General features: G+C 47.6%; 2 protein-coding genes across 11 annotated transcripts in view; one reads left to right on the top strand and one right to left on the bottom strand.

Moving 5' to 3' along the window:
• Window positions 1–19,815, top strand: part of LOC137423563 (rho guanine nucleotide exchange factor TIAM1-like) — a 209,775-nt gene that overhangs the window by 136,807 nt on the left and 53,153 nt on the right. For all 10 annotated transcript variants that reach the window (XM_078774029.1, XM_078774035.1, XM_078774038.1 and 7 more), the window contains one exon: window positions 9,876–9,946. In XM_078774029.1, coding sequence (XP_078630155.1) covers window positions 9,876–9,946 — 71 coding nt within the window. The remainder of the gene's footprint in view (window positions 1–9,875; window positions 9,947–19,815) is intronic.
• LOC144891119 (uncharacterized) lies at window positions 13,029–15,522 on the bottom strand. The gene is made up of 2 exons (XM_078773503.1): window positions 14,988–15,522; window positions 13,029–14,898 (listed from the first exon to the last, which is right to left on the bottom strand). Exons 1-2 carry the CDS (start codon window positions 15,081–15,083, stop codon window positions 13,333–13,335), a joined length of 1,662 nt encoding a protein of 553 aa, XP_078629629.1. The 5' UTR covers window positions 15,084–15,522; the 3' UTR covers window positions 13,029–13,332.

The following is a 19,815-nucleotide window of genomic DNA, read 5'->3' as shown; positions in this document are numbered from 1 at the left end:
CCGCCGACCCCGCCGCCCAGGCTTTTCGGACCGCCGTCACGGGCCTCCGCGTCACCGAAGTACCGTTCGACGGTGCGGGCGCGGCCCTCTTGTGCGACGTCTCCCTCGGCCGGCCTCGCCCCATCGTGCCCGCCGGCTGGCAGCGCCGGGTTTTTGACGCCATCCACGGCCTGTCCCACCCGGGCACGAAGGCCTCCCAAAAGCTGGTCGCCGACAAGTTCGTCTGGCATGGCCTCCGGAAGGCCGTCCGCGATTGGGCCAGGACGTGCCTCGCGTGCCAGCGCGTGAAGGTTCACCGCCACACTCAGGCCCCGCTGGCCCCGTTTACGGTGCCCGAACATCGGTTCGACCACATTCACGTGGACTTGGTGGGACCTCTGCCCCCCTCATGGGGTTTCACCCACGTCCTCACAATGGTGGACCACACCACCCGGTGGCCGGAGGCCGTGCCTTTGGCAGCAACGACGGCGGCGGACTTTGCGCAGGCGTTCATCGCCACTTGGGTTGCCCGGTTCGGCGCCCCCTCGGACATCTCGTCCGACCGCGGCCCCCAGTTCACCTCGGAGCTCTGGGGGGCGGTAGCGCGGGGGCTTGGCGTCCAGCTGCATCGCACCATGAAGGCCGCGCTCCGGGCCAGCCTCCGCGACGGCGGCTGGGTCGACAGGCTCCCCTGGGTCCTGCTGGGCCTCAGGACGGCGCCCAAGGACGACCTGCGCGCATCCGCGGCGGAGTTGGTCTTCGGACAACCGCTGCGGGTGCCAGGCGAGTTCCTCCCCGACTCCACGGCGCCATGGTCCGCGGCGCAGCAGCGCTCCGCCCTGCAGGAGACCGCCCGGAGGTTCGCCCCGGTGCCGACGGCGCACCACGGTTGCCCGCCAACGCACGTCCCCCCGGCGCTTCGCACGGCGGAGTACGTGTTCGTCCGCCACGACGCCCACCGGACACCGCTGCGGCCCCCGTATGACGGGCCCTTCCGCGTGCTGGAGACCGGGGCGAAGCATTTCACCCTGGACATCGGCGGTACTCCTGACCGCGTCTCCGTGGACCGCATCAAGCCGGCCCACCTCGACTTGGACCACCCCCCCCCCCCCCCCGCCAGCGGCTCTGCCCCCGCGTCGGGGCCACCCCCCGGCGGGCGGACCCCCGGCACCGCCCAACCCCGCCGTCACGCCACCCCCCTGCCCTGCACCCATCCCAGATGCCGCCAGAGGCATCCCAGATGACATCCCGGCATCCCAGACGCTGCCAGCCGCCAGAGGGCGCTTCGGCCGGGTCATCTGTTTGCCCCGCAAACTGACCCTTCAGGTGCGCGGGAATTCTGGGGGGGCACGTGTGGCGTACACGATAACCCGCTGGCGCAGAGACATAATTCCGAGCACCAGTGGGTGGCGGCCACGCCCCAGGTGAGGCGTGGCCTCCAGATATACACGCGGCTTGCAGCCCCAAGCACGGCAGTGCTGACGAGTGAGCATGCAATAAAGAGCTCTACCTAACCCAAAGCGTTGTGGCCTACCTTTATTTAACGTGTGTGCCCAGCACCACACTACAGTGTCGTCATTATCCAGCATCGCAGACCGAAGTTCCATAGCATTGCTAATAGACCGGCAGCCCATGGGGGTGAGCCTAGCTGGAAAGTTAACCAATTTTCATGTATACAGCAATGGTCCATGTGCATGTCCATGTAAGGAAATGGACGTCTGCCGGGTACATTCTGGTGGGTGCTAAATTTTGTCAAGTGAAAAAAAATAGAAGACTAATACATTGACTTGAATAAGACTTGGTGGTAGATTTTGCGATTTGTGAATATTTTATCCTCAAGTGAACATCCCCTAAAAAAATTTTGGATCCTCTCCTGGGAAAGGGTACACGGCAGAGCTCCTCAGTAAACGAACACAGCCGCCATTTTGCTACACCAAGGGGGTGCCAGAGAGACAGAGACAGAGACACAGAGACAGAGACACACAGACACACAGAGACACAGACACACAGACACACAGACACACAGACACAGAGACAGAGACACAGAGACACAGAGACACAGAGACACAGACACAGAGACACAGACACAGAGACACAGAGACACAGACACAGAGACACAGAGACACAGACACAGACACAGACACAGAGACACAGACACAGAGACACAGACACAGAGACACAGACACAGACACAGACACAGAGACACAGACACAGACACAGAGACACAGACACAGACACAGAGACACAGACACACAGACACAGACACAGAGACACAGACACAGACACAGACACAGACACAGAGACACAGACACAGACACAGAGACACAGACACAGACACAGACACAGAGACACAGACACAGAGACACAGACACAGACACAGACACAGAGACACAGACACAGACACAGAGACACAGACACAGACACAGAGACACAGACACAGACACAGAGACACAGACACAGAGACACAGACACAGAGACACAGACACAGAGACACAGACACAGACACAGAGACACAGACACAGACACAGAGACACAGACACAGAGACACAGACACAGAGACACAGACACAGAGACACAGACACAGAGACACAGACACAGAGACACAGACACAGAGACACAGACACAGAGACACAGACACAGAGACACAGACACAGAGACAGAGACAGACACAGAGACACAGACACAGACACACAGAGACACACAGAGACACAGACACAGAGACACAGACACAGACAGAGACAGAGACTATGGAGATTTTACGGAGGTGAATACTTTGAGACCTGCTCGATCTCTGTTCCATCACTTGAGGGCCACGCGTTGGGATAATCGGCAATTACAAAACAAAAAGGCAAACAAAAGGATAGCAGGAGGGGAGGGGATGGAACAGAGCCTTATGCTGCTTACACGTGCAACGCATGTCTGTCACGTGAATACGGCTTGATTTCGAAACAGAATACTATGACATAACCATGATCCTTTTATGTGTGTGTGCTCTTTTTCTCTCGGGGTGGGCGGAGGGGTGCGGGGGAAATTTTAGAAATATGGAACAATCTTGTAATATTTGCTCATTAACAACAAAGTATATATGGCAAGGTGTCATATTTGTTATACATACTTCATAAATAGCAAATAGGCATAAGGCAGCCAACCAACAATTTGTAATAAACCGTACTCTTCCGATTTTCAATGAAACGGGGACGTGCAGACTTCTCAGGCATGATTTTGGTCATGATCCATGAACTTCCTAACGCGTGTGTGTGTGTGTGTGTGTGTGTGTGTGTGTGTGTGTGTGTGTGTGTGTGTGTGTGTGTGTGTGTGTGTGTGTGTGTGTGTGTGTGTGTGTGTGTGTGTGTGTGTGTGTGTGTGTGTGTATATATATATATATGTGTGTATATGTGTGCGTGCGTGTGTGTGTGCACGTGTGTACGTGTGTGTATATGTGCGTACGTGTGTGTATATGTGTGTGTGTATATGTGTGTGTGTGTGTGTGTGTGTGTGTGTGTGTGTGTGTGTGTGTGTGTGTGTGTGTGTGTGTGTGTGTGTGTGTGTGTGTGTGTGTGTGTGTGTGTATATATATATATATGTGTGTATATGTGTGCGTGCGTGTGTGTGTGCACGTGTGTACGTGTGTGTATATGTGCGTACGTGTGTGTACGTGTGTGTATATGTGTGTGTGTATATGTGTGTACGTGTGTGTGTGTGTGTGTGTGTGTGTGCACGTGTGTATATGTGTGCACGTGTGTATATGTGTGTGTGTGTATGTGTGTGCACGTGTGTATATGTGTGTGCACGTGTGTATATGTGTGTACGTGTGTTTGTGTGTGTGTGTATATGTGTGTACGTGTGTGTGTGTGTGTGTATATGTGTGTACGTGTTTGTATATGTGTGTACGTGTGTGTATATGTGTGTACGTGTGTGTATATGTGTACGTGTGTGTATATGTGTGTATGTGTGTGTGTGTACGTGTGTGTATATGTATGTATGTGTGTACGTGTGTGTGTGTGCACATGTGTGTACGTATGTGTGTGTGTGTGTGTGTGTACGTGTGTGTGTGTATGTGTGTACGTGTGTGTATATGTGTGTACGCGTGTGTGTGTGTGTGTGTGCACGTGTGTATATGTGTGCACGTGTGTGTGTGTATGTGTGTGCACGTGTGTATATGTGTGTGCACGTGTGTATATGTGTGTACGTATGTGTGTGTGTGTGTGTGTGTGTGTGTGTGTGTGTGTGTGTGTGTGTGTGTGTGTGTGTGTGTATATGTGTGTACGTGTGTGTGTGTATATGTGTACGTGTTTGTATATGTGTGTACGTGTGTGTATATGTGTGTACGTGTGTGTATATATGTGTACGTGTTTGTATATGTGTGTACGTGTGTGTATATGTGTACGTGTTTGTATATGTGTGTACGTGTGTGTATATGTGTGTACGTGTGTGTATATGTGTGTACGTGTGTGCATGACATCAATTACCCAACTAGTCAACATGAGCGGTATACAGACAAGCTTGCTGGATTCATTTGGTTTGCAATGAAGCAACCCATGTGATATCTGCTCGTACATCCTTCTTGCAGTTGCACCGTTACCTTAAAATCCATAATCGTGACATCGTTTGTTTCATTAGAAATCTTCAGATCGCCGCGAATTGAAAGGCGTTTGTGATTTGTTGGAAGGGATTGAACGGAAGGTGGGAAGCGGGGGTGGAGTTGGCGGCGACAATCACGTTGTCATTCTCTGCGATTCATGGCAGGTGAATTCCTGTCTCGTGTTCGACAATCCGACCAACTTGGACCGAAAGTTGTTGGTTTTCAAAACAAACCGGTTTTGCTTGGGTTCTGTCCATGGAGTATGCGATTTGTTTGTTGATATTAAGGCAGCTGATGATACATGATACGGCCTTGTCTGAAGTTTCTACAGGGAGAGAACACCTGACGAAGTTTGAATCGTCAACGACTCGGCTAACAAACTGTGATTCTGCTCTGTGCACCTGATTGAACCCGAGGCTTTGGTGCCATTTGTCGCTGTTTGTGCCCATGAGATGTCGGGTTTGTTTATTATTTATTTATTTATTTATGTTTGCAGTTTGGTGTTTACCACAGAGCCAGGTGGCACACTACCATTTTCACCCGTGGCATGTCATAATGTTCAGCACCGATATTAAAATTCTGGAACACCATGTTGCAAGGCCCTTCTGCATGATGCTGCTGATGATGATTATGATGATGGATGTTGGCATCTCCCCTCACTCGAACGCAAATCATTTTGTTCATTGTGTGCTTACAACAGAAGGTCTATTCATTCAATCTTGTATTCCAATGAGGAATTGGAGCTTTAACTAATTATCAATGATACAAGAGCAACGTTGCCCACAAATGCAATCTCGATCAATTTCTTCAAATTAATTGCATCAACACTTATTGCTGTCTGGAAACCAATCAGACCCCTGTTAGCAAGAAATGCCAATCTCGAGATTGCATTTGTGGGTAATGACGTCACTGGCATGAAACTGCACATCGAGTTAAACTACAATGAGCTGGAGCCGTTACCGTATCGCACACACTTCGGAGAAAGACGTGCTCCTGTGACGTTGGACAATGCTCCACTCAATTTGGTCTACCAGTAGGGCAACAACCATACTGCCTCGTCGTATGTTTGGAATTGTACATTTGAATGAGGATAACAACTTTGAAAATCTGCCCTTGTCCATGGCGCACATCCCCAACTGAAACCAGATAGAACCACCCTGGAACGGAACATCTTCGACCGCTGCCTTGAGGGCATACAGTCTCCAGAACACAATCCACCACTGAACTTCTGTCCACTCATCCCAACTCGCTCTTCCTCATATGTGGTGACTTCAACTGTGATCATGCCACCTGGCTGGTTGTGGGTACCTCTCACGCCAGTCATGGCATCTCGGCAAAGGACTTCTGCGACTCATTGGAACTGACACAATCTGTCAATTTCCTGACCCGGATCTCAGTCAATGGAGTATCTTCTCTTCTAGACTTGGTTAAGACAAACTTCCCTGCAAATGTCTGCTACTCTTCTTCTGCTCCGATCGGCTCATCTGATCATGTGCTTGTTAAAGTGGACATCTCTCTGGCCATCCTCAGAGAGCCTCCTCAGCGCCGACGAGTCTGGCATTTCACTCAGGCCGACTGCCACGGTCTTCAAGCAGCCATCAATCATCTGGACTGGTCTCCCATCTCCACTGCCTCTGACATCAACTCATTCTGGGAATTCTTCCAAAGTAAATTGGTCTCTCTGATGCACAGACTTATCCCATCTAATCTTCAGTTGACATACCCTTCCTCCCGTCCATGGTACACTGAATCTTGTTGTGAGGCGGTTGCCCTGAAAGAACTTCGCCTCGCCGCCTGGAAGGCAAATACAACTGAAGGCAATCTCTGTTCCTTTCAGAAAGCTCAGAACAAGTGTGTGTCTACCCTTAGGAGAGGCAGGAAACAATGTCTCTCTACTCTCAAGACTGAACTCTCAAACCTGTCTCCCTCTTCCAAATCCTGGTGGTGTCTGGTCAAATCGTCTCTGGTGTTTGTTCCCCTTCCATCCCCTCCCTTACCTCAAATGGCAACACAGCTGACACCGCATGTAAAAAAAGCCGAATGCCTCAACTCTGTGTTTCCCTCAAAATCTTGTGTCCCAAACCCATCTCTCTCCGCACCCAGTCAAACCCAGCTGTTCCTGGACTCTGTCCTTCTCTCCTGACAAGGTGGAGAAGTTTCTGTCAATCCTCGACTCTGATTCTGCAACTTGGCCAGACGGCATCAACCCACGGGTCCTAAAATCCTGCCCTGCTGCTCTATCACACCCTCTCTCTGTTCTCTTCACCCTCTCTTTTGCTCAAGGTCATCTGCCAGCATCTTGGAAATCAGCCAACATCACCACTTTACACAAAAAAGGTGCAAAAACAGATCCTTGCAACTACAGACCAATCAACCTGCTCCCAATAATCAGAAAAATCATGGAATTCATCATTGCTTTGGATATTAAATCCTTCCTATTCAATGGCTTGATCTCTGATCATAAATTTGGATTCAGACTGGGTCATTCTACTCTGAACATGCTGCTTCTGCTGGCTCAACAATGGATGGAGGTCCTCAATGCCAAAGAGGAAATCAGAGCTGTGTCCCTTGACATATCTCGTGCCTTCGATACGGTCTGGCACCCAGCCCTGTTCATCGAACTCTCCTCCTATGGTATCCATGGAAATCTCCATGCATGGCTTGCCTTCCTCTCTGGTCGCAGTCAACATGTGGTCCTGAATGGAATTCTCTCATCTCCCCTTCCTGTCCAGGCTGGAGTTCCCCAAGGCAGTGTTCTGGGCCCAGTGCTTTTTCTGGTCTTCATCAATGATCTATCTGACTCTCTTGAAAATCCTCTCTATCTCTTTGCTGATGACTCCACTCTCTGCTGCTCCATATCTCAACCCTCAGATCGGCAGTCTGCAGCCTCATCACTCTCTGCAGACCTGGACAAAATCCCAACTGGTCAAACAAGTGGAACATGTCTTTCAATCCTGACAAATCTCACACTCTCACTTTGTCTCTCCGTAAAGACCGACTGGAAAGCCCTCCCATCTACTTTCTCAACAATCCTCTCAAAGAAGTTCTGTCACTCAAACTTTTGGGTCTCACTATCAGCCATGATCTTTCCTGGGAAAACCACATTTCCAAGCTGGCCTCCCAAGCCAGTCGCTGACTGGGTCTCCTCTGTCGTGCAAAGTCCTTTCTGAGCACTTCTGAGCTCCTCACTACATACAAGGCTTTCATCCACAGCTCAATGGAATACTGCACTCTGCTCTGGGCTGGTGCTCCTGCCTCACACCTAGCTCGGCCTCAGACTGTTGAAACCAAAGCATTCATAAATCATTGGAATCTCCCGCGATGAAGCTGATTCTGAGGGCCTTTCTCTCTCTCATCGCAGGCAGATTGGTGGTCTTTCTGTCTTCTACTGACTCCTCTCCGGCCTCGCTCCCCCTGCCCTGTCTGTGCTGTGTCCCCCAAATATTCCTGCAGGTCGCACAAGATCTGCCAGCAACCCCCTTCTGGTGAAACTGTCAAAATCAAGACTCTCTGCTCACCTTCACTCCTTCATTCCTCTTTTTTTCCCGCCTCTGGGACAAACTCCCTCACCCTCTTCAATCCCTACCTCCAGGTCTTAAAAACAGCTGTTCACCACCATCTCTTATCTTCCCCAATCCAAAACCTTGATCTTTTCCACCCCAATTAAAACACCCCAAATCCACCTCTTTCAATCTCCAACTTCTTTCCTGAAATTCCTAGTGTTCATTTTGCTTTATACCGTGTACCCCTTCCCTCCTCCCTCCCCAGCCCTCTCCCTTCCACAGATCTACCGACGTCCCTGTTCTCTGCTGTTGTTGTGCTTGTGTGCTTCCCTCTCTAACCCCTCTTGTCTCCCGCTCCCTTTATTATATGTATGCATTGTGGTTCTGTGCATGTTTTCATGTGTGTGTTATCTCTTTACACGAGCCTTGACTCTGTGTATATAAAATATATATGTACATATATAAATTAACCTGCACTTGTTCTTGAGGAGTGGTGCACTATTACACCTGATATCGTATCTACAAAAACAAAATTGGAACAAAGTGTTCGTGAAATGGATTTACTTTCCTACGACTGCTTGTTTATAAATAAAAAAAACTCTTTGCCGGATGAACCTTTTGGACTTAGATCTTTGATGAACTTGCTGGACAGGTCGGGCACTCGTCTGGAGGTGGTATTGGCAGCATTTTGGAATTTGTAGTGTGCCGTCAATAACTCGTCCACCTTTTGTGAAACATGCCTTGGGATCTTCAACGTTCAACAACTGATGTTAACAGACGGGTCACGCAGCCTAACACCCATTCGAGGGATGGTGCAACACCTTGACTGTGAAATACCAATCCGACAGTCTGTGGGTTGGTTGGCCATCAAAACCAGTAGGCAGCTCAAAGGTAAGTGCGCTACCTCTGCACCAACCTGTCGGATTCGGTTGTGAATTGATAACCGTGCATATTTAGTTCCTGTCGCAATACCTTTGGTCATATGAAGACTTTGTATTTGCTTTCTGAAATCTTCAGTGTGACTGAGCTTGTTAATTGTCCGCCTGCTAACAGATGGACACAAACTGATTACCTGTTCCTGTTCACGTGTTTCTTCTAATCTGTGATTTGTTGTTTTCTTTATAGTAAACTAACGAATGCAGGAAACTATTCTTTATCTCGTTTCCCCAGCTCTACTTCCTTATTCCTTCCTTCTGCTCCTCCCCACACCCCCTTCCTTTTCTTTCCAAATGGCGTCCTGTTGTTCCTGGTGGAATTTGTAAGCATGGAAAGCGATGTTGCAGCTTCGTCATCCGGGCACCTGAGCTAGCAGATCGAGGGCAATTTTGTGCTGATTTCATGGTGTGCAGGCCAAAGCATGATGCACCGAGTTTAGGAAATTGCTCTTCGACCAAATGTCCTCCTAAGTAGCTGAATCACCACCTGTACGTTGGTATACATTTCCTCTGTCCTGTTATGTAATACGTGTGCCATCCATGTTTGTCGGATGGCCCAGCATGTCACCTTGCGTACTGCCACTGCATGTCTGCTGAACTCGTGACGTCACTTTAAATATATATATTTCCTCTTGAGGGTGAGGGAGGGAGGAAGGCAGAAGCAAGAAAGGGGAGGAGTTCGTCTCTCTTCAGGAGGTATGCAGGTTCTACCCACGGCATAATTATCACCAGCAGGTGTGGAGGACAGATAGCTTGCCGGTCTTTAAAGTTTGACTTCATCTCGGCTTCCTTCTGCTTGCCTTGATTGCTTTCTTCATCCATTTACCTTTCTGCCATTTTTCTGTCCGTTCCCCTCACTCCCCTTCACCCGCGCAGCGCACCCTGTGCAAGCGGACACCGACGACGGGCTATCTACCTTACCAGCGGACACCGGCCGGACTCCACAGGTGAGCTGCACAGTCCGGCTTTGTGTGCTTGCTCTTTGCCGTTTTGTCAAGATTTCATCAGGCCTTAGGAGAGTAGCTACGCCCTGATTTCCTTGTTTTTGTGTTCAACTTGCTGGTCTAGCCAGATATCGAACAGCTTCATGCAGCCAGAAAACCACATTTGTACAAAGAGCCATGAAAATAAAGGAAGATAATTTATTGTTTTTTTTTTTTTTTTTGGTGTTGTATCCAAACATTGTCGACAGTGTTTGAGAGTGGAGTTCACAACCTCATCCTCTTTGCAGTTTTGCATGCTTTCTGTCTTCATTACCTTCGCCACCGAAGGTGGATGGAGGTTATATTTTTACCCGTTGTTACATATTTATGGGAATGTATGTGAATTCCTATTCAGGTCTTTGCTTATCAATGTGTAGTCGATTAAGGGTTGTTGTGGTTGGAGGGTCAGGAGCCCTTCTGGAAAAAGAGACCGGAAACGGAAGAAGAAAAGACACGAGGGAGAGAAGCGACGAGGATTCTTCTTCCTCGCCCCGCTCCGACGAGAGGTGGGACCGATATTGAGCCGTGTGGAAAAGCGGCGTTCCTGAGCCCGTCTGGCGAGAGGAGTTACCGGGACGGATACCTGCCCGGTGGACACGTCAAGCTACCGTGTGGCCGTGCACCGACCCAGCGTCTGGCACCGTTCGCGGCACCGTCTACAAAGACGCGTACGGGTCGCACGTTGGGGCCTAACCCGCGTTGCAAACGGCGTGTGGCTTTTGCCTGCTGTACAGTACCCGCTTCGCGTGGCCAAGAGGGGGCTGCAACCTTGGTTCCCGGTACGATACATGCCCGGTGGGAAAACGTCCACCCGGGGTTCATTCAACCGCCCGAGAGCGGCGAAGCAGACCGTCATCTTGGTCAGGAGGGGCCCAGAGACATTGTGAGGGACAGAGACCAAAGGGGGTCGTGAGTACAAAAGGGGACACACGTATGTAAGATGGCCATCTTAATCATCCAGGGGATTGATTGATTGTTGAGTGTGAATTGTGGATGGTGGATTGCTCGGGGAATATACCCTTGATTGTATCATTGAAATTGTATGGTATCATTACCCTTGAAATATATCATTGAACATCAGTTTTCTCTTGGGTGGAATTCATAGGGATTGCGTTGCGAAAGCGCATATATAATACTACTTTCTGGCGAAGTTCCTCTCACGGTCCGGGGGTCACCGAGACCAGGTAGTCACCGAGGGGACCACGTAACAGAATTGGGGGCTCGTCCAAATTACGATTTGCGGATTCGCAATTGGGTCTACGTCCGGGATCTAAAATTGTATAAAATAATAAAATAATATTTTTATTAATTAAAATTTATTAATTAAGTATTAATTGGTAAATTTTGGGGAAATTGGGGGTAAAGTATTGGGTGAAGGTTAACAGGTGTTAACGATAGGCACCATGGCGTTTGTGGCACAGAACTTTGCGGTAACCCCGAGTGAGGCACAGTTCCGAGCGTTACTAAAGTCGGACCTCTTGAAATTGGCCAAACATTTTAACTTGGAGGTCCGAACTAATTTGAGGAAGGCAGAGTTGCAGGCCACGGTGATACAATCTATGGTGGGATTAGGAACATGGGACGAGTTAGCCTGGGAGTGGCTACCCGAAGAACCAGAAGACGTTGAGCTCCGGAAACTGGAGTTGCAATTACGGAGCCAGGAACGGATCAAAGAAGAAGAAAGGAAAGCAGAAGAGAGGAGAGAAGAGAAACAAGCAGAGGAAAGGAGAGTGGAACGAGAACTCCAGGAAAGGTTAAAAGAAGAAGAAAGGAAAGCAGAAGAGAGGAGAGAAGAGAAACAAGCAGAGGAAAGGAGAGTGGAACGAGAACTCCAGGAAAGGTTAAAAGAAGAAGAAAGGAAAGCAGAAAAGGAAAGAGCAGAAGAAGAAAGGAAAGCAGAAAAGGAAAGAGCAGAAGAAGAAAGGAAAGCAGAAAAGGAAAGCAGAAAAGGAAAGAGCAGAGGAAGAAAGGAAAGCAGAAAAGGAAAGATCAGAAGAGGAAAGGAAAGCAGAAGAGAGGAGAGAAGAGAAACAAGCAGAGGAAAGGAGAGTGGAACGAGAACTCCAGGAAAGGTTAGAAGGGAGAAAAGCAGAGGAGAGGAGAGCTGCAAGGGACCTCGAAGCAGAGGAGAGAAAAGCGGAAAGGGAATTAAAGGAACGTGACATGGAGCTTCAGCAAGAAATTAAATTCAAGGAGCTGGAGTTAATGAGAGAACGGGGAGAGGCACCACCCTTGCTGACGAGGTCGACACCTAACCAGAAAACCTGGGATGTGGGCAGACATGTGAGGCTGGTTCCACCGTTCAGTGAAAAGGAAGTCGCGAAATTTTTTCCACACTTTGAGAAAGTGGCTCGACAATTAAACTGGCCGGAGGAGGCCTGGACCATACTAGTGCAAAGTGTGCTGGTGGGAAAAGCTCAAGAGATTTATTCGGCGCTACCAATGGACCAATGTGCAGATTATGAGGTACTGAAGAAGCACATCCTCAAAGCCTATGAGTTGGTTCCGGAAGCTTACAGGCAAAAATTCAGGAATGCCAGGAAGAGGGAGAGTGAGACCCATGTGGAGTTTGCCAGAGTGAAAGAAAACATGTTTGATCGGTGGTGTGAGTCAAAAGGAGTCGGGAAAGACTTCGAAACATTGCGTGACTTGATCCTGGTGGAGGAGTTTCAGCAGTGTGTCCACGAGGACATCAAAGTGTACCTGCAGGAAAAGAAAGTACCAAAGTTGTGGGACGCAGCCACCATGGCAGATGATTATGCCTTAACCCACCGAATAGGGGTCCACGAACCTAACTCCTCGCCTAGATCTCCGCAGGGGAGGTGGGGAACAGCAGGTGCGGAGAACGACAATACATGGCGGCGGCCTCGAGAGGATTATGGGGACAACGCGGATACCCCACCTGTTCGAAATCAGAGGGATGCGGGCTAGGGTGCATCAAACGCCCCATGATTTTCAAAAAGTTGTTGTATTTTAATGTCTATTCCCTCAAATGTTACACTTGTTGGTAGAAGTATGTATGCAAAAAATAGATGAAATCAGAGGTGGTCCTGGGTGGCCACCGGCCACTTTTATATATTTAGGGCCATTTAGGGCCACAGCTAAACTACTTTACAAGATAATGTAAAATTAACTACAAGATAATGTAAAATTAACCATTATACCTATATACAAAAGTAAAGTCCTACTTTTACTAAATGCCTAATATCAAACAGTTAAAACAACCTTACATGTCAATGTAAAATTAACCAAAATCGTTCTTCATATTACAAAGTTGTAGTACAGTGTTGTAGTATTGTACTTTCATTGATTAAAAGTTTGAAAATGTATTAAGCACAACGCCAATGTCACTACTCCAACTTTGCTCGTTTCCGCAAATTTGGCCTCGCTTTGCGGTCACATTCAACCACTTGAAGAAGATTTTGGAAGTGGTCTTCTCTTCTTGCAGTTGAGACAAAATCAGTTGCGAGCTTTACTGCTCTCTCCGCAGGGTCATTCACAACATTAAGCCCATCCACAATGGACTTGGCTGCCTTGAAGTGCTCATTGTTCTGCCAAGTGTCAACATCCTCTGTTAGGAAGGTCATATCTAGGTGAAGAAGGTTTACTGTAAACCACGAGTCCTCGTTCACAAGATCAGCCAGGGTTGTCGCTTCTGTAATTTTTGGAAATGACGGTTTGCCATATCCAGAACCGTAGCGGTGTTTTGGAGTGCTTGGCATTTCATCTGGTTGTATGGCCAGTAACACATCTGCAAGGGCACGACGATCCTTTTGAGGAATTGCATTGCTGAACAGTGCCAAAACAACCAGTTCTGGGGTTAAATACCACAAATGTCTATCAAAGGCTTTCACAGCGCTGACTGAAATGGTTGAGTTGACAGCTTTATAGTTGAGCAGAGTCTTGTAAAAGCACAAATCAAACCATGGGGCATTTGAAGCAGACTGACATATGAGCCACCAATCACAATAAATATAAACAACAAAAACAACAAACTCCTTCAGTTTTTTCTGTTGATGTTGTGTTGTTACAGTTCCTCGAGGTAGTAGAGAAATTTGCTCTTCAAGTAGGCATATTTTGATGGAATAAAGAATCTTTGACATCCACCTTGCTTTATGCATGGCCCCTGGTCTGTGGAGTGTTCCTTGTTTTGTGACATCATCATCGAGGACTACCTGGCAGAGTTGTGCCATTTCCTTGTAGTCTTCCCTACAGTATGAAGCGCTTGTGCGGATTGTGCTTAAAACCTTGTTTTTGCAGGATAAAAGCAGCTGTTGTGCATAGTCATTGTACATGGAAATGTCAATTTTGGTTAAACTTTCATTCTTTGCATGCGATATGCGTTCCCAATTCTTCTGGAATTTTTGGAACAAAGATACTTCTGGAGACTTTGATGCCTCAATTTTGAGAACGTCAAACACATGATCCAGGATTACCTCTCCAACATGATGGCGACATGCACACCACAGAAGAGCACGGTCCAGTTTTGATTGAATGGTAACACAGGCAGCTGTAACGTGTCCAGTGTTTGATGCTGTTGTGTCAAAACATAAGTTGACAACTGATTGTTTGCACTTCCATGAATGTAGATACGTGTAAGTGTGCTCGGCAATGATGTCACCTGATGACCTATCACTTCCAGGAGGATATCTAGCCACCCCCAGTAGCTTTACATCAGTGGCATTCCCAACCAACACTGGCAATCTTTCTTCCTTGACATTCTTGTTTGTGAGCGTTGGTATCTGCTTGCCATCCCAGTGAAGTGTTGCAGCTGTTGGGGCGATCCAATTTTCTTGAATATCTTTGGCGATAGCACTTGTTATTGATCGTCGAGCCTTATCAGCAGTTGAGTACGACTTGGCCACACGACGTGGATCACCTCCTGCCTCTTGAATTACAGCTTTGGTGAGCGCAACCTGTTGAACAGGAGTTATGTTTAGTCGAGTAGCAACAGACACAACTGAATGTCTTTTCAGAATATCATGAGGAATAAAGGCAGATGTACCTGCATATGTTGATCTGTGGTGACTACGCTTCCTTTGAAACTCTGGAATCGCCTCTTCTTCAGTTTCTTCCAAGCTATCTGCAGAGTCACTATCATCAGAGCATACAGAACTAATTGTCATCTCTTGTACACTGGATGATTCATGACGTTCTCGTCTTGAAGCTTCCGCTAAGAGGCGTTTTTCTTTTCTATGATCTTTATCAACTTTCTTCTTGTCAACACCACCAAATGAGGCTACTCTGTCAGATTTCATTGACTCTAAAAATACTCTATCTTCCTCATTCTTAATGTTTGTCATTGCATCTTTTGTCCATACACCAAAGGTCTTATCAAGACGTTCATTCATGGTTTGCAACTTAGCCAAAGTGCTTGGAGATTCTCGGCGAGAAACAGGTATTTGACGCAATTTGTTATTGTCATTAAGAAGGTCAAGTATTAGTTTGCAGCATTGATGGTCTGAAAGCATAGGAATATTTGCTTTAGTGTAGAATTTTTTCAGCTGGATAAGGACGATGCTGGCAGATTTCCATTTCAGTGGCTGAGTTTGTTTGCCTTCACATATTTCTTTCTGGATGTACCACATCACGCATCGAAGAACCTGCCGGCAAGTTGGGAGGCGGACTCCTGTCAATGTACCATCTGCTTCTGTAAAAGCATTGCCAAGACCAAAAATGGCACTTGCTAATCTGGTCTTCTTACCTGCCATCTGAAAGAAAATAAAGGATATTATTAGACTACTAGTATGGGACCCACGATTAGACCTCCGATTTCATTCATGTAAAAATACAAACTAATTATCAAACCATCGTTTTTTGCATAAAATTGTTATATTTGTATTCCTCTCATCAAGACCTTCAATTTGATACCAAACATGACTAGGTTTGGGTGTAAAATAACAAAATCAAACATTTTTACATAGTGCGGCCCCGAAAATGGCCCTAAATATATAAAAGTGGCCGGTGGCCACCCAGGACCACCTCTGATTTCATTTATTTTTTGCATACATACTTCTACCAACAAGTGTAACATTTGAGAGAATAGACATTAAAATCCAAGAACCTAAGGGCGTTTGATGCACCCTAATGCGGGCCCAAGACAAACTTATATTTCGGGGGGCCCGAGGCAGACCACGAGTTTTTCCTCCGGGCCTACTTGCGCTTTTTGCAAGAAACCTGGACACTTGATGTCCAGTTGTTACCGCATGAAAAGGGAAGACCCAGAGCGGAGTCCGACTATTACGACTCCAAATGCAATGGCCATTGTGAGAAATCGCCATCAAAAGGGTTACCAACCATTTATTTCAGAGGGGTTTTTGTCACTGGATGGAGCCTCGACTAACCGGAGACCGGTTAGGATATTGAGGGACACAGGAGCACATCAATCTTTAATGCTTGAAGGCATTTTGCCATGGTCCGAGGAGACGGCAACGGGGGATAGTGTTCGTTTACAGGGGATCGGGGGCGGTGTTAGTGCTCCACTTCATGTCATCCATTTGGAGTCCGATTTGGTGTCAGGACCGATCACCGTCGGTTTACAAGCCACGCTTCCTGTAGAGGGTGTATCTGTGGTTATCGGGAATGATTTGGCCGGGGGTCAAGTTTATGGTAACCTGAGGGTTGGTAAAGAGCCCAGCAGGGAAAATAACACCACACCAGCTCGGGATGGCGACAAAAGTACCAAGTTATTTGTAGGGGGACTGAACTTCAAAACAGAGGAAGAAGTTCTGACCTCTGTCTTCAACAGATATGGGCCGCTGGTGGAAGTGCGGTTGGTAAGAGACAGGGAAACGCAACAGTCAAGAGGGTTCGGCTTTGTCACGTTTGCAAGCACAAAAGACGCCAGAGAGGCAGAGAAGAATTGGAATGGCAAGGATTTGGAGGGTCGGACCATAACAGTAGGGAAGGCATTTCGTAGGCGTCGAGAGGTCTACAGGAGAGTACAACTGGGCGGTAGTTTTGGTGGTGGCCGCAATCAATATTATTATGGAGGCTCCCTGAGTTACGGCAGCTCCCGAAGGAAGGATTGTCAAAGTAGTGGCCGAGAAGGAGACCGCTATTCATGGGACTACAGTGACAAGCGGTCCCACCATAATTATTAGGGAAGTTCTGAAAAGCTGAAGCACTGAATGCGGCGGAGCCGCCGAGCCAAGATTCCTACACGGATTAACCGTGAACGCCGTTCCTAAAGGCGTCCATGTAGTGAACTTTCATGCACGGACTAACCGTGAACTCCACGTTCCTCAAGGCGCCCATGTAGAGAACTTTCCTGCACGGACTAACCGTGAACTCCACGTTCCTAAAGGCATCCATGTAGTGAATACTCGGCTTGGCCTCCCGGAAAAAGTGCTATCGAGTTGCTTAACTTTGGATCTTTGATCAACCCCTTAACCTTCATTCACCAGAAACTGACAGTCAAAGTCAGAGGGTCATGAGATGGAGTTTGGCTTGGCAGGAGTCCAACGGGAAATTGAACATGTAAAGGGCAGGGACAATGTCGTTGCTGGTGCTTAGTCCAGAGTGAGTTAATCTGGGGGGGGTTGTGGTGAAATTTTGGTTGCTTTATTTTTAAGTGATAACTGTGCCCGGGGGGAACTGATAATGTGGGGGGGGTTGAGTTATCTGGTTGGTTTATCCAAGTTGGCCGGCAAAGAAAGTTTTCGCTGGGTTCAAACTTTCTTTCTTGAAGGGGGGGAGTGTTACATATTTATGGGAATGTAAGTGAATTCCTATTCAGGTCTTTGCTTATCAATGTGTAGTCGATTAAGGGTTGTTGTGGTTGGAGGGTCAGGAGCCCTTCTGGAAAAAGAGACCGGAAACGGAAGAAGAAAAGACACGAGGGAGAGAAGCGACGAGGATTCTTCTTCCTCGCCCCGCTCCGACGAGAGGTGGGACCGATATTGAGCCGTGTGGAAAAGCGGCGTTCCCGAGCCCGTCTGGCGAGAGGAGTTACCGGGACGGATACCTGCCCGGTGGACACGTCAAGCTACCGTGTGGCCGTGCACCGACCCAGCGTCTGGCACCGTTCGCGGCACCGTCTACAAAGACGCGTACGGGTCGCACGTTGGGGCCTAACCCGCGTTGCAAATGGCGTGTGGCTTTTGCCTGCTGTACAGTACCCGCTTCGCGTGGCCAAGAGGGGACTGCAACCTTGGTTCCCGGTACGATACATGCCCGGTGGGAAAACGTCCACCCGGGGTTCGTTCAACCGCCCGAGAGCGGCGAAGCAGACCGTCATCTTGGTCAGGAGGGGCCCAGAGACATTGTGAGGGACAGAGACCAAAGGGGGTCGTGAGTACAAAAGGGGACACACGTATGTAAGATGGCCATCTTAATCATCCAGGGGATTGATTGATTGTTGAGTGTGAATTGTGGATGGTGGATTGCTCGGGGAATATACCCTTGATTGTATCATTGAAATTGTATGGTATCATTACCCTTGAAATATATCATTGAACATCAGTTTTCTCTTGGGTGGAATTCATAGGGATTGCGTTGCGAAAGCGCATATATAATACTACTTTCTGGCGAAGTTCCTCTCACGGTCCGGGGGTCACCGAGACCAGGTAGTCACCGAGGGGACCACGTAACACCGTGTCTGTCTGTTTGTCTGTCTGTTTGTTACTTGCAAAATCGACGATTTTTCAAGTATATTGGTCGGTTGCGTTTGTGGTTCCGTCTGTTTGGTTGTTTGGCTGTCTGTTTGTCTGTCTGTTTGTCTGTCTGTCTGTCTGTCTGTCTTTGTTTGTCACCGGCCTACAGGTCACAATTCTAAACCGATCGTCACAAAACTTTACCAAGTTGTATAGGTCGGCCCAATTGAGAAGCCGATTGATTTTGAGGTCAAAGGTCATCTGGAGGTCACATTTCTAAAATCGCCATTTTAAATCCGATTGACTTGAAAATTGAATAGCATTTGTATATTGAGCCACTAAATTGGGAAATGAACTATTTTTGAGGTCAAAAGGTCAAAGGTCAACTCGAGGTCAAATTTTAAAAATCATCAATTTTCATCTAAAAAGCTGTCAATTCTCAACCGATTGACTTGAAAATTGAACAGCATTTGCATATCGACTCACTAAATTGGTAAACATACTATTTTTGAGGTCAAAAGGTCAAAGGTCAACTCAAGGTCAAACTTCCAAAATCATCACTTTTCATCTGAAAACCGTCAATTTTCATCCGATTGACTTGAAAATTGAACAGCATTTGCACATTGAGTCCCTAAATAGGGAAACCAACTATTTTTGAGGTCAAAGGTCAACAAGGTCAACCTTCCAAAATCATCATTTTTCATCTGAAAAATTGTCACTTTTCTTCCTATTGATCTGAGCTTGATCAAGATTGTCAATTTTAATCTTGATGAAATGGCCAATCTGCTGTATCAATGGAATTTTTTTTCTTGGGGAGGGGGGGCGGATTTTGCAAGTATCGTGCTCCGCATGACGTGTTCTTGTTTGTCTTTGTTTGTTTCTTTCTTTGTTTGTTTGTCTGTTTGTCTGTCTACCAACAGGATCTCTCAAAAAATTGTGAACGGATTCGGACGAAATTTGGTGTCGAGGTTGGGTATGTAACATGGACCACATTATTAAATTTTGGTGAAGATCCGGATTCGGATCCGGCTACTAGAATTTTTAAAGTGATTCTTCACCATTGGGAGATAGGGCCAAAAACGATACATAGCAGGATATCTCAAAAAGTTATGGATGTATTTGGATGAAGCTTGGTGGACCAGTTGGGTGTCTGACAAGGTGGATTCGATTCGATTTTGGTGAAGATCTGAATATGGATTCAGATATGAGAATGATTTAATTTTTAAGTTGACCTGAGCT

The sequence above is a fragment of the Myxine glutinosa genome, chromosome 3 (assembly GCF_964187855.1).
Source record: "Myxine glutinosa chromosome 3, kmMyxGlut1.1, whole genome shotgun sequence".
In the NCBI taxonomy this organism is placed as follows: domain Eukaryota; kingdom Metazoa; phylum Chordata; class Myxini; order Myxiniformes; family Myxinidae; genus Myxine; species Myxine glutinosa.
The sequence above is the reverse complement of the archived record's forward strand: the minus strand, read 5'-3'. Positions and strand labels throughout refer to the sequence as shown.

Bases quoted from the DNA above. Each gene is read 5' to 3' on its own strand.
- LOC144891119 (XM_078773503.1), bottom strand. From the start codon at position 15,083: ATGATAGTGACTCTGCAGATAGCTTGGAAGAAACTGAAGAAGAGGCGA. The intron at 14,899-14,987 runs GTACATCTGCCT...CCTGTTCAACAG, and splicing joins CCACAGATCAACATATGCAG to GTTGCGCTCACCAAAGCTGT.